Raw genomic sequence first — 15,443 nt, 5'->3', positions numbered from 1 at the left:
AAATAAATTTAAATAAATTTCGCATTGGAAGGGAATTACTTAAATAGATTGATGGTATTGAATATGAATTCAGGCTTTTAGAGCTTTGAGTTGACCAACTAAAGGAAATGTGTATGGATGGGAAAAAAGCATACTAAATTCATGCTGACGTGGATTTACTTTCTATAAGGGCTGTAAACAGTAAGCTGGGAGATGTGAGTGTGATTAGTAATTATGGGGATAGGCAGAAGTGTACTGTCAGATGGTATTTTGATGTGAATGTAGTAGTTGAGAGGTGTAAAATGTAGCTGGAGTGTTGCTAGTTTTAAGAACTAAATAATTCTTCTTGTAAACAAAATAGTTTTAATGGTTCCCCCATATTGCTTTTTAAAATCTCATAATATATTTTACTGTTTCCTTCAGATACAAATCTGTGGATGCTGACAGGTTTGGTTTTTTTTAATTTCCTTCAAATTACTTGATATTTTTCTCCAGTGTTATTGACCTTGTTCTTTTTTCTAAAAAAATCAAGTATTTTTACCACTTAAAACAACAAAAAAGGAGAGAATCTATATCTCCTTGCACCTAGTTTCATCTTCACAAGACATCAGCATAACATCCTGCGTTCACGGAGGTTGTATAGGTAGAAGAGCTTGGCCCAAGAAGTGTCCTGTACATATTCAGAGCTGAAGTAATTAAAGGTAGGGTTCATGGGTGGTTGTCATATTAGGACCAACCCTAAGTGAATCCCCTTGTAAAAAATCCCTGCTACCATGGTAGGTTGGTGTTACACTCTCCAGCTTCATTATTTAGTATTTTGCTATTACACATGTACTAGATTGGTGGATATGGATACAAGAGCAACAAACTTAACCTTAGATCTTTCCTGTAAATGTTTTAAATGGTTGTTTATTTTATTACCGTAGTAATATTTTGTTGTGTTGCTAACTATAGGGAATCTAACTTAAAAACATGGGCAGTTAGAATCTATTACTTGATAATTTTCTTAAGTTTCTACAGCAAAGGCAAAAACTCACTTTAAATTCTACAGATTTGCCTTTTTTTTTCTTAATTTAGCTGGAAGTACCTTTGCCTTGAACTTGAAATGCCCATTCCATGCAAAAGCCTTACATGCTTGGAGCTGCTTGGTTATCTTGGGCCATTGCTACATGTGATTTGTGTGTGCTTAAATTTATTCTGTGGCACGTGATTGTTTAAACAGAGATTTTCTGTTGCCATGTTGTCTGTAATGGGAACTCTTAATTTCTGTTTTCTTTGCTGTTGATTCTCTTGCAATCAAGATAGCAGATTCAACTGAAGAACCTGAAGTGACTAAAGTTTTCCAGATAGTTCCAGCACTTTTTTCCCTTCTTTTTGTTGTCTGGTGTGTGAAATAGTTTTTTTCATGTTACCAGTATAATGTCTGTAAAGCCACCCTGGTCACATGGTAGAGGTGAACATACATTAAAGAATATGTGGCAGTTTTTAGTTACATTTCAGCTTGGAAATAAAATGTTTAAGTGAAATACTAGCTCTTTTTGATAGTTATAGTATATGTTTGTCAATACTGCGTGTTGAAGCAATAAACAATTTTATTTTCATCAATATTAATAAAAGATGTAACACAGAATGAAGTGTAATATCTGGTCTGTTTTGATACCCCAGATGCAATAGGAATAAAAGAAACTTTTTGGATCTAGCGACAATTAGTGCTAAAAGAATTGGGGTTTGATTGTTAAAAAATGGAACTTGACCTAATATGATTGATACTACTTTCCTGCTGTAGGACTAACATGCTTGTGATGTGCCTGGTAGGTATTCTAAATACCAAATACTTCCTTGTATTTGTAGAACCTTTGTATTTAAGTTTCAGATAATTTCCTGATCAATTGATGGGGTCTCATGTACCTGAGTAAAACCAATTTAAATTTTACTTTCTTAAAAATTGCGTAGGCAAGTTAGCAGAAAGAATTTTCAGAATTATACTTCAGTCTGTGTTCAAAGACCATCTCTTATTACTGGATTGGAAATACAACAAAATGGTACATATCTTTATGAGCTCTTTCTGATTCAGAGGTGTGTGTAAAATCAAAATCATCTTAAGATTTAGAGATCTGGGAAAGTCTTGCTGCATCAGTAGAGAGTTCTATGTTTCATGGGAGTGTGGAGGGGCAAGATTCACTGTTCTATAACTCAGCTAGTCCATGAAAAGTCCATGATGCTCTACCAAGCAGGAAAGCAGTATGCTTTTCTTGTATTTCTGCTGTATCTGGTATGAGTCACTGTTCATACCCTAACACATGAAACAGTTATTTCTGAATAATTCTGTGAGAAGCACAAATGAAGAGGAATTGGCTGTTAAACAGGCATGTTGCTGTTACCAGAGACAGTTTATCATCTTTTCCTCCCATTTCTTCTACCACCTACTTTTACCTTTCTGGATAACAGGGAATTACATGTGGCAGTTGGTGAAGTAGCAGCAGACCAGCAGCTAGCAGCTGGGAGTGAGCATTGCACAGCCACGTGAGCTGATTAGATCTCATTTTTCATCTGACATGGACTAAAGAAGTGTCTTCAGAAATTTCATGTAACCTAGTCCATAAAGTGTTTAGTTTTGCTGCAAGAAATGAGTCTGTCAGGAGGACCACCTGTTGACAGACTGGGTTGAAACTAACTGAAAAACTATGTGGAGGAAGAAGGTATTTTTTGAAGTAAGTGGAGTAACAAATGAGCACCTGTTGTGGTCATGAGCTTTGTGTCTTCACAAAACTCTGCTAATAATGTGGAGGGAGCACAGTGCAGACAATCCAAAGTGCCTGTAGACAGAGTTAGTCTCTAGTGCTTAACCCATTTTACTCTTACAAGTGTATTAAGTTTGCTTCTGTGTCTTTATTTGGAATTTGTGCCCTTCTCATTGCGAACTGCAGAGCTAAATGAACAATTATGTTCAGCTTTTACTATATTAGTAAAGAATACTGTGGATTTTTGTCTTCAGCTCATGTATATTTTGTGTCTGGGGAATGTTTCATGGGGTTTTCTTGTGTCTTGTATTCCTTGGATAGTTGGTGTTTCTCCTTGTTTTAAGAGGGTACGACTATTGTATTCATGAGCTTTTACGGTGGTTTCTAAAAGATGAAACAGGATTATCAGGTAATAAATTTGGTAGGTTTTAAAGGAGCATTCTGAGAAGGTAAGAACTTGTGAAAGTTGTGGGGGTGGGCAGGCAGGGAGGCCATCTTCATTTTTCTAAAACTAACCAAGGACTCTGTCAAGATTTAAAAATGCCTTTTGGAAAAATACCATCTTCACTCTCTCTCTGCCCCCTCCCCCACCCTCCTTTACTTTTTAAAGTACTTCGCTCAGTCTTTCAAATTAAATTGATATGTTAATGCTTGATTTAAAGTGTAGGTAATCTGAAATTAAAACTACAGCAAAAACTGCCTGATTGACCTGTATGTGGGATGTAGAAAATGTAGGAAGGAATATGATAGTCCACGTGCTTTTGGAATGAGATTTGCTTCTTCAGCAGATTGATCAGTGTCTTGGATTTCATTTTCTGCCTTGTCAAATGTATTTCTAGATCTTTCTGTGTTAATCTGGAATTATTTCAGCCACGATTCTGGCTCATCTAGCTTTACCTTCTCAGTTTGTGCAACAAGGCAATTTATCCCTACTCTACTTCCATCTCCCTTTTTTATCTTCAATTGGCCAGTGTTGTTAGTAGCTTTCTTTTTTTTTCCCTCTCCCTCTGGATTTGGAAGAGAAAACATGGACTGTTGACTTCAAGAAGTGCATGAGAGAGAGCCATGCAGTAATTGTAAAAAGATTCTGGGTTTGGTCTGGGCTAGTCAAAGAAAGAAGCATTGGAATATTTTCAAGATCAAGCATCCCATCTTGGAGAGAAAAATACACTTCCAGCAAGAATTTCAATTTCCTGATTTGTTAATGGCAGCGCTCTAGATCAGAAAGTCAGCCAAGCCTTACAGACTTCATCCCTAAGCAGTGAAAGCTGCCAACTTTACTGTAACTGAAAAAATATTGATTTGAATGTTGTCAGGTATTGTACTGGGATTTGCTAATGCTAGCCAAGCAAAAAGAAAAATTATTTTCCATTGACGGTCAGCCATAAAGTTCATAAAATGGCTGCGTGTATTTGTAGTTGCTAGAAAAATTCATTCCTTCTGGATGCTGTTTGAGATGCATTGGACTTTAATACTGCCAGATGAAGTTTATGAACTTTTTCGTGAAACAGCAAGGGTGTTAGGTTTTATGTAATATTTTTTTCAAAAAAAATCATAAATCCTTTCAATGAGCTACTTTGTAAGCTCTCCTTTTATATATAAAGTGCTTGGGGAAGAGGTACAATTATTCGCTCAATGAATTTTTTTACAAAATGGTAGATTTTATTATGGTATTAACAGCTACAGCAGTAAGATGCTTCAGAGCTTTAAAAAATGTCAGAAAATAACAGTGTTGTGGCAAATTCATGCAGCTTTAGCAATAAAGTACTTCCCTGTACATTTTTCCTTTGGTGTTTTATGCAGCGACAGAGAGCACCTACAGTCCTTTCAACTTGTGTTATATACTTTGGTCCACTAAAATGCCAGTTGTATTACTTCCATTTTCTGAAGAAAATTAGCTGTTTCCAAGATAAAGAATCTTTTATTTTTTGCTTTGTGTGTGGTCAAAAAAATGTCAGACTTTTTCATTGAATTACTTTTTGGGGAAAAGTGGATTGGGCTCAAGGTGGAAAGTTGGGAGGTAGAGAAAAAAGAGCTTTTAAATAGACCCTAACTGATAGAAAATTGAGGGGAGCTGCTAGGAAATGAAAATTTTCAATGTTTATTCAACAGCTTATCGTTGATAAACATACTGTTTTAGTAGCAGTTGTACCATATAGCTTAAGATTTCTTTAATGTACTTGCTTTTAGTTAGGAAGGTGGTGTTTTGAAGCTTTCTCTGTTTTGCATAGTACATAATTGTAACTGCAAGAGTTTTTCCTTCAGTGGTCCCTGATGTGGCAGAAAAAAACCAGATTACTTTCAGAGTAATGTCTTAATACAAACTTTTAAATTATATATGCTAATCATTCTTCATGATATAAGGGAAGATATGAAATATATTTTTCTGTCTTTATCTGGACTGGCTTTTCTTAAAAATCCTAATTTGAAATGTGTCCCCTCTTTCTTTTTTTCTTCTTCTCCTTAGATTTGAGTTCTGTGAACCTGCCTTTGTGGTTGGTAATTGTTTGGAAATAGCCTCAGACAGTCATCAGTATGACCGGATTTACTGTGGAGCTGGAGTCCAGAAGGACCATGAAAACTACATGAAAATTTTATTGAAAGTTGGAGGCATTTTAGTAATGCCTATAGAAGATCAGGTGACTTTAGTGACAATTTCCCCTTTTTGTCTTCTAGTATGAGAAATATGTAATTTAAAGAATGCTTTTGAATATATATTTGACTAAGTTAACATTCAACTAATGATACCTTGATTTGATGTATTGTTGCAGTTAAGCAGATACTAATCTTTTTATTAATCAAGCATTGAACATTTTTCCCTTAAATTTGTAGGAAAGCATCAATATCCTGCTTTTAACAGTCTATTTCATGCTATTTCCTCTGTGTTATACCAGAACTTCTTTGAAATCTCCCTGCCACACAGACATTTTCAGTCAGTACTTCAAAACAAAGAAACCACCTCTAAACCAGGAGAATGGATTTCAAAGAATAGCTATGACTAGTAGGACATTGCAAAGGGAGGAAAAAAGCAAAGGAAAAATATGTCTGTATTCACAGCAGTTTTCAGTGTTGCTTTTCCATATTAGATGTAATGCTTTTCAGACAGGGGCATATTATTTTAATAATACTTCACACTTTTATCGCTTTTCATTCTTAGACCTCAAAAGGCTTCTCAATGGTAAGTATTATTCTCCCTGTTTTACTAATAAGGAGATTGAAAAAGGCACATCATGTGACTTAAGTTGCTGTCCTCCTAAATACAGATAATTACTAAAATTCTTGTTGATAAGCATTTTAGTTACTTCCAAAAAGAATTCTCACTTTACTGATCTGCTTTCCTAAATACCAAAGGAATTTAAGCGTAGCTTGCATGATTCTGTTCTATAAATAATTCCATCATTTATTCAGCTAGGATACTGTCAGTTGAAGCTGATAGAATTCAGCTTAAAAGTAGTCACAAATTAGGAGAGAAATTTAAACTGTGACTATTTTTACCTTATATACAAGTGGATAGGGGCTTAGAGCATATAAAGTGTGAGGAGCAGCTACAAGATCTGAGATAATCTAGCCTGCAGAAAGACTCTAAGGAAATGTTTAATTCCTGTTGTCTTGCTGAAGGGGTGGAGAATTATGTGGTAGACAGGAGTCCAGTTCTCCTCACAGGTGCAGAGGATACTGAAAGAACATTACAGACTGGCAGCAAGGGATCTTGCTGCCTGCAAATAAGGAAGGCAATCTTTCATAGTAAGAATGGTTGAACACTACAGCGGGTTACCTAGACAGGTGGGGAATCTCAGTCCTAGATCTTTTTTCACTTAATCAGAAAAGCTTCTAATTTAACTTTGAAATTGACCCTGTTCAAGGAGGAGGGTAGGACTCCAGAGGTTGCTTCCAATCTAAAGTATTCTTTGATCTTTTGGAAAAATGAGAAAAAACAAAACTTACCTTAGTGTTTTCCTTAGGGCCTTAGTTTTCCAGCTGCATCTCTTCCCATTACAAAGGAGCCTTATTTAGTACTGTAGTGACCAAGTGATATTTCAAGGATTATCAAAGTCCTTTTTGTTCATAAAACAGCGTTAATTCATTAATTTTGAAGAAAAAAAAGAAAAAGCAGCATGTTTGAAACCTATCTGAATAGTATTGACTATGACAAAATTGTAACCAGTGATCTATTTTGGTTTTGTTTTGCAGCTAACACAGATCTTGAGAACAGGACAGAACACATGGGAAAGTAAGAATATCCTTGCTGTTTCATTTGCTCCACTAGTGCAACCAAACAGAAATGACAACGGCAAACATGACACTGTAGGACTGCGTAAGTTTGTGCTCCCTCCCTTTGGCTCGCAGGCATGTTACAGTGCCTGATGTTGGAAACTGAGAGGCTATGCTATAGAAACATTCCATTTAGCAAAGCAGTAGCTTACTGATTTTTTGTGCTCCTAGTACGTGGTCTGTGTTCCTTCACAGTTAATATTCTGAATTTAAGGTAATAATTTAAGTGATAGAATGCTTCCAGCTTCTAGCCAGCTAGTATTAACATCCTTCACAGTGCTAACTTTCTTGTGGTCTGCCAGAAATTTTTTTTTCTTCCCCCTGAAATGGAAGGAAGAGGTCTAAATTGGGGCTGTGGTATGACAGGTTATTAATAAGCCCAAGTTTGCTTTATGTCTGTGTGCAGTGGATATAGACATAACTGTTTGTTATTAGTCACTGGCATTGGCTTTCTAGCTGCAATGCTTTGAGCAGAGGTAGTAAAGGTATTTAGAAAGTCTTTGGAAGTACACCTCTTGCCAAATGGTAAGATAGGATGATAACAGGAAAGGAGAAAAAGCTGACAAAGAAAAGCGTAGAGTTGAAGTTTTCTGTCAAAGTAGTCAGGGCTAGGAGTAGAACACAGGGCTATGGTAGCATGTGGGAAATTAAATAAACCCAACAAAGAGCCCAAATTTAACATGTTTTGACTGTGAAACTAAGCCCTTCAGGAGTCCAGGATGTCCTATCAGCTTGAATTGCCTGTGACTGCTGATCTGGCTATTAACTTTGAGTGTGAACTTGCTGTGATAGGTACTTTTAATTTTTTTATGCAAAGTATAAAGATAATTTCCTTTACATAATCTCTTCCTATGCATAAATAATTAATTTTTGTTGTTTTAATTCTTGGTTTGAGCCGTCAGAAGTAATTTCCTGAAATTTGTTTACTGATTCAAGATTATTTTTTCCTCTGTTCCATCCATAATGCATAGATTGTGTTATATCTAACAATGAAATACAGAGGTGGCTAGTCAAACTTTGCAATGATTTTATACAGTCTAATTCCCTGGAAAAAAAGAGGATTTTCTATCAACATTCCTAAATTTTGGAAGGAGGAGTGCAGACCATGGACAGTCAGAGCTGAATGGTAGTACAAGAAAGGTGTTTCCTGTGTTAAAATTTCAAAATGAAGTTTTAGTGAGAAGAGGAAAAAATAACCAAATGTGGTATTATTCACATTTAAAAGAAAAAAGAGTTAGAGGCTTGAAGTTGCATTGTAAAATGAGATTAGTGAAATAGGCTTCTTTCCACTGCTCATGTGGATCCGGTTTTATTTAAAAAGTTAAAAATAAGCCAAAAGTATTCTTGTGGATCTGTTGGGGGTACATGGAAGGGGCGGGGGTGTAATGAGGAGTGTGCTGAAACTCAAAAAAAATTTAGACAATTTCTCCTTTATAGTAACATTGTCTATTTGTTTCAAGTCCACAGGCCTGTAATTTATCTTAAAAGTTCAAAGTAGTCAACGTGCTTCTTCTGTAAAGTTTAGCCAGAGTTTGTAGATGTCATTACTAAGTAAACATAGAGTCTGTGCCATACTTTGGACAACCCTTGGATACTCTCTGACACGTGTAGTGTTACATATAGACTAAAATAACTCAAGTATGTAAAAAATCTGTCAGTCATTCTCAAAGTAGAGTCTTTTTTTGTAGAAAACTATAGAGGTGGTGTTAAAAGGTTCATTTGATCAATGTAGTTATGAGTTAGTATGCAGTTCACTGGTAGTAGACAAATGGAAATACATGGACAGTAAATACCTAAAATTTTGCATCCTGTTCTTCTCATTGAAAGTGCTTGCATTTGTTATAATTGCCATACAATCTGCAATCACCATTTTTTTCACCTGAACTTAGAAACATGTTCTGGATGATTAGATAGGGTTTTGTTCTTGAATTTTGAGCTGATATTATTCTAAAGAAATGGGACTTTTTTTTTCTCCTCCCTCCTATCTTTGTCATGACCTGAAATCAGTATTGTCAGTGTTAATATCCTTTTTGTCTCAGATAAATGAATTAGTCTGCAAGTGAAGTCATTGTATATAACAATACAGCTTCTTTAAACTACATCAGTAGCTTTTATAGCTGAATGCATTTTCTGGAAGTGTAATTTTTGAAATTACTTCTTTAGTGACTTCTTTCTTGCTGAAGTCCCTGTTAATTTTATGGTATTCTTTAGAGGAAGGAAGTGACAAGTAAAAAAGTTGAACAAGCTTCAACTTTGGCTAGTGTGCTTTTTTGGTTTTGTTTTCCTTGGAAATAGCCATCCATAGCTCATCTAGGGCAGGTGTCCAGCAGCCAAGCAATATTTTGTCATCACCTGGCTTGTCATTGGAAAACATAAAGTTTTGGCTTTTTCTTTTACTTGTTGGTTTGGGGTTTTCTGCCTTTAGGACTTGAGTAATTTTCATTCTTCTTCTACTTCAAATGTACAGGTGGCTTATCTGGTTTGTCACCTGTGAATTAGACATGTCCCTCCCTCATCAGTTAGATTCAGTAGGAAGTGAGCAGAAGGAGGAGGCAGAAGAAAGGCACCTGCTTTAAACTAGTATGGCACAGGTGTAGAAATTGTTTTCCCACAGTAGGATCTTAACTGTGGTAGCAGTAGGTGCCAAAACATGCCAGGTGCTAAAAAGTGACAGTAGTTGTTGTGTAATTTTTAAAATTTATTTTAATGATCTGTTCATGCTTACTACTTCTCTTGCACATCTGTTAAAAGACCTCTTTGTTTCCTAGACTGTTCCACAGGGTCAAGGTGATGCTATCTAAACTTGTATCATTTGCATACTGTATCATTTACTAAAATTTCAATTCAATTGGTTTTGAACATTAGTCTCACTGCCTTGCAGTTAGTTTGGGGTTTCTTTGCTAGAGGGAAATTTTACTTAGTACAACTTATTACTTTTCTTTCGTTTTAGCTCCATGTGCTGTTAGGAACCTCCAGGACCTAGCTCGGATATATATCAGACGCACTCTTAGAAACTTCATAAACGAGGAGATGAAAGCCAAGGGTATTGCTCAGAAGGCTCCTCCGAAACGCAAACGCAGGAGATGTCGTAGACGCAGGATTAACACCTATGTGTTTGTTGGTAATCAGCTCATTCCTCAGCCTCCAGATAGTGAAGAAGATGAAAGAATGGAAGATGATAACAAAGAGGAGGAGGAAAAAGATCACAGTGAGGCCTTGAAGCCAGAAGAGCCTCCTCGAAATCTGTTGAGAGAGAAAATTATGAGTCTACCATTACCTGAATCTTTAAAAGCATACTTGACCTATTACAGAGAAAAATAACTTGTTTTAAGTAGAAATAAGGCCTACTGATAGTTCCTTTATTCTTGAAAATGTAGCATTTATTAAGAAGTAGGTGGACAAATTATTATTAGTCTTTCATCAAGACTGAAGTACAGCGATAAATGGTAACTTGTCTCTATCTTGTCATTGCTACAAGGAAGACTTGCATTCGACAGTAGAATCCCTTTTTAAAAGTCTATTTTTCTTTAAATTTTGAAAATGCTGTTTTAACTCTGATAGAAATATATATTCCATTATGCAGCACTAATCAATATTTTGCATGGTAAGTCTTTTTTTGATCCCTAACAGATTTGTATTGATAAAAAGATGAGTGAAATTTTATATATGCTAAATAATTGGTTAAACATATGCATCTGACTTGATGAGCAATTTGTCTGTATTTATTACTATTAGGGAAACATTTTAAACATGCAGACACTTACCTTCTAATATCTAAATCAGACCCTTTAAAAGTTTATTTTACTATGGCTTTGTTGCAATCATTATTACTATGTTGGTATAGAGTATTCCAACAACACAAGTGCAATAAATGTATACAGACACTGAATGAGCTGGCTTTAGTGAAATACGAAAATACAAGTTCTGAAATGTCAGATGACCCTGCTACTTCTGCATTTATCTTTTGCCAAAAGATCTTGTGACAACTAACAGCTTCTTTCAGAGCCTTAAAGAAACACCGTGTTGAATAAGAAGCAAAGCAATGCTTACTTCAGCTCTGCTTATACTTAACTCCATTCTACACTGTCAGTATTTCTAACTAGAGGCAATTCCTCATTTGTGGGAAGTATAGGACACTACATTTATTTCTAGAGCTCACAGCATTGAGTCAAGAAGTTTGGTAATTCAAGATTGTAATTTAGATTTCAGTCATCTATATTTACTGCTTTTAAGTAGAGGTAGAATTTCAACAAAGTTTAGTTTGTATTGCTTATTGGGATAGCTATAATAGTAGAACTTAGAATTTGTTCAGCAAATGCACTTTAGTAAGTGAATTTTATACTTAACATGCATCTCCAAGAAGGTAGACTTGTGCCAGCCTATATTTTGTTTCTGAGCATGGCTCTTAGCACAACAATATTTATAAAATCATATGCATCTTTTGGAAACCTAAGAGTAGCAGTGCAACTGTGGGGACCCACAATAGTGCTGATTTAAATCCTTCCGTGATTTTTTCCTCTTCTAGTTGTGAAGTTATTTGCAGTTCTCATTTTTAACTTTGCTTTTACCATCTTAATTTCTTCATTCTGTTGTAACATAACCATGAGGGTAAAAAGTTTAAGAACTTGGCATGTGATACATATTAAAAACCACAATCATAGGAAATGTATGCTTGTTAGACCCAATGAAAAACATTCCCATTGAAATATCCCCCACAATACGTTTTATAATACTGGTCACACTTATTTTTGTGTAAAACAATGAACAAAAAATAATCACATATTTCTAAAGCAGTAAATGTTCCTATTCCAAATATTTATAACCAACTAGTATTCGTATGGTCTAGCAGTCCAATATTTACTTCAAAATACATTAGCGTTTTGTTGCATCTGAGAAGGAAGGTCAGACACCGTCCCATGACACTGACTCTTTTTGGTGCATTTCATGCTGTAGTCCCTGTTTTTAAGGTACATCATAGTAATGTTTAAATGGAATTTCATGAAGGCCTGTTGTACCAGCATGTGGAGTTACTTTCCGCAATATATTTACTGCATAAGTAAGCAAAAGTATTTGAAATAAATATTCTGACTTTATTTTAAAAGCAGGAAAACCTTATATGAAATAGTTTTCCAAAATAATGATACTAATAAAGTAATTGTGATGCTTCAGCTATAAGAATTGAACATAATCTTGTTTTAAATGGGTTATTTTAGATGGAGGTTAAATAATCTGAAGTTTGAGATGTTTGTCTCCTTTCTTGGAATCTACATCCATGAGCTCAAGAATGAAATTACTAAATATTACTTAAGTACTTCAAGGACTTTATACAGGATGCTTTTGGAGAATAAATTTCTGCATTCTTTCATGCCTGTATACTTGGAAAAATGGACAGTGGATGACTTGTCATGAATCTTCAGTATGTAAGTTTCTTTTGGAGTCACTGAAAGAGAATGTTTCCTCTGTGTTTTATATGTGGATTTATTTTACACTCTTGAATTTATATTTACATAAATAAAAAGGTAGAAACGCAAAATTAATTAAAATTTAATTTCTGCCATCTCACTTGATGATGGGGACATTGTTGCAATAAAATGTTTTTTTGTGGTTTCTGCTTGCTTGAATTTCTGTGTTTCTGTGGAAGTATATTCAGTTATTTGGAAATTCAGGTACAAGTTGTTTCATAATTAGGTCAGTAATCTCTTAATAAAAGCTATTCTTGAATTTCAGAAGTATATATTCTCGCTAAATTGTGAATTTTTGCAAAGGTTGAAAGATGAGATGTTATTCATGAAATGGGGAAAGCTGTTTTGGTCCCAGCACTACTTTTGAAGTAGTCATGTGGAGTTTCCTCAGGAGAACCCAGAAGCTGAACTTGAGCTCTACACTGAAGAACATTTCCATGTTTTGTGGTTTTTTCCTAAATAGTGAATTTTTTTAATCCTCAACTGAGCAGCTACCTGGGCCAAAACAAATAAGGAAAACTTGGATATTAGAGCTGCAAGGGTGGTGAGCAACCAGTGAGTCACACTTCCTACTGCACACTTCTTGATGCAGCTTTATTTTATTGCAAATTAGAGGGAAAATTCAAGGTAAGTCAGGTAGGCTGATAAGCAGCCTACAATTGTGATGACTGTAAGGAAGGATGTGATGAATTGGAACTTCGGGGAGGGTTTATCTTCTTTGGTCTGAACAAGGACCCAAGACCAGTGCAATCTTTTCAAAAGATGTGAATTTTTAATCCCATGTCATTCAGGAAAAACTGAGCAGCTGCCTCCCAAAAACTTGAAATGAGTAGTTATCATTGCCATGAGCCTAAACAGCTGTGCTTGGCTGAGCACTGTTGCTTGTTCAGGTGCAGGCAACTTAAGTGTTGAGTTTTGGTTTTTTTTGTTTTGGTTTGGGTTTTTTTGTTGATGGGGTTTTTTTTTGTTTGGTTTTTTTTTTTTAATCCTGCATTATTTTTCTCTGAAGTACTTTTTAAAAGGCATCTTTGCCTGTGAGTTTGAAAACAAATAGGGAATGTAATCAAATGTGCTATGTTCTGATTAAAGCTCTTTTAGCTCATTAAATATTTATCCATATGTCCTCAAGAGTGTCGCCTTCCATCATTCATGTAATTGAGTAAAACTGAAGGCTTTGTGATTTACTAATCAATTATAAAAGATAAAGGAGTGTTCTATGTTATTCCTAGAGGTGTATATACTAAACTTCACTTTAATGAGCTGCTACTTATTTTGACAACACTTGAATCATGTATGAGGTGTTTTCCATAAACTTGTTCTGAGAAGGTCATTGGAGTGTAACTGGAACAGCGAGGCTTTAAAGGTGTATGGTTTTTGTGATGTTTTAGTAAAACAACTTCAGTAAAATTTAGATGACTGGCTTGATCAGTGCCTGTTTTTCTTCTGTGGCTTCACAGTGTACTTGTCAACTTGTTGAATTACTCTGTTCAAGTAAAGCTGGCTTGTGTAGCCACAAGGCTTGTACCACATTTATGGCCAGTATGGAAGCAAGAATCTAACTCTGATTTATCAGTACTTATCAGCATTTTCTTTCTAGAGTTTTCTGTTCGTATTCTGTGATGCTTTAAAGAGCATTTTCAGGGGAGCAGAGGGAACTAGCACATCCTTTTAAAAGCTCTGTCGTCTTCTGCTGCAAGCAAGGAATCTATACCTTGCTAGGATATTTTGCAAAATACTTGCATGCTAGAAAGGAGCAAAGGCACCGAATTTTTTTCTGTCACTTCTTCATGCATTCATGACTAACCATGATTTTAGAATAAAGAGAAGATAGCAGAACTATAGGTGTTAGTACACACTAAATGCTGGTTTTTCTTTTATAAGCATTTCCTTTCCATTTTGGTAGCCTTTTTATCCTGGCTGAAAAATAACTTGTTAGGGTTTCCTGCTGTTCTGCTGCTTCCATGGATGATCTCTACGAACAAATGTTACCGTCATATTTTCTGAAAAATCTCGTAGCCCAGGATTCTTCTCCTGGGAAGTTGAGAAGTCTCAGAGAAGAATGAAAACAATCATTATCTGATTTGCTTCTCCTGTGTTTTGCTGCTTTGGAATGTACTTGGATATTGTTTACCAACAGGTGATCGTTTCACTGGTTTCTGCTGTGAGTTGTTTTGACTTAATGGCCAACTGGGGCCAAGCTGTGTTGGACTCTGAAGAGTCACGAGTTTTCATTAGTATCTTTTAGCCTTCTGTTGGTATCCTTTCTCTATTCTTTAATATAGTTTAGTGTAGTATTCTTTTATATAATATAAATCATAAAATACTAAATTAGCTTTCTAAGAACATGGAATCAGATTCATGCATCTTCCCTTTTGTTGGGCATCTCAGAAGATACAAAAAACAAAAATGTTTCTTGCAAGCAAAGAGATAGGAAAGTTAAATTGCAGTTCTTGGTATTACAGTAATGCAATTAAACCTGTAGCACATGCTCTTTATTTTTATTCCTCCTCTTGGAGTTATTTTCAATCTCCCTTTGTTTCCCTTGAGTTTTAGATCCACAGCTAGAGAGGGTAACACAGCATTCTGCACCTCTGCCATCTTCTGTGGGCAGGATATTTTGTTCACGTTGATTGTTCCTTCTTACCCTCCTGGGATCACCTTGGGAGTCATTTGTATGTTGGATAATGTTTTTTTTGCATCTTCATTTGTTGTTCTGCATCTTCAACTTACCTGTTTGTGTTAATCTGCATATGTTAGATACTGTGTTTTGTTTTGAGTTTTCAGTCTGCGAATTTTTAAAACTGACTGTTCTAGAGCTGTGCATAGCTCTTGAATCTCCAGTACCAAGGGTGGCCCACACACCTTGATCCCCCTTGCTGTGTCCTGTGTCTCCATTTTTCTGCTCTTAGACCAGGGCTCCATTTTCTGCACTACAGCATCATGTGACAATGATAAATAGGTTTTTCTTTTTTTTTACAACAGTAGTGGT

General features: G+C 35.6%; 1 protein-coding gene across 7 annotated transcripts in view; it reads left to right on the top strand.

The window, feature by feature from the left end:
* Positions 1 to 12,613, top strand: part of PCMTD1 (protein-L-isoaspartate (D-aspartate) O-methyltransferase domain containing 1) — a 40,597-nt gene extending 27,984 nt beyond the window's left edge. For all 7 annotated transcript variants that reach the window (XM_059488175.1, XM_059488167.1, XM_059488191.1 and 4 more), the window contains 3 exons: positions 5,188 to 5,359; positions 6,912 to 7,035; positions 9,943 to 12,613. In XM_059488175.1, the coding sequence (XP_059344158.1) occupies positions 5,188 to 5,359; positions 6,912 to 7,035; positions 9,943 to 10,313 (667 nt within the window). In that variant the 3' untranslated portion in view covers positions 10,314 to 12,613. The remainder of the gene's footprint in view (positions 1 to 5,187; positions 5,360 to 6,911; positions 7,036 to 9,942) is intronic.
* The last annotated feature ends 2,830 nt before the right edge of the window (positions 12,614 to 15,443 follow it).

This window comes from Ammospiza nelsoni, chromosome 1 (genome assembly GCF_027579445.1).
Source record: "Ammospiza nelsoni isolate bAmmNel1 chromosome 1, bAmmNel1.pri, whole genome shotgun sequence".
In the NCBI taxonomy this organism is placed as follows: Eukaryota; Metazoa; Chordata; class Aves; order Passeriformes; family Passerellidae; genus Ammospiza; species Ammospiza nelsoni.
This window is presented reverse-complemented; position numbering and strand designations above follow the sequence as displayed.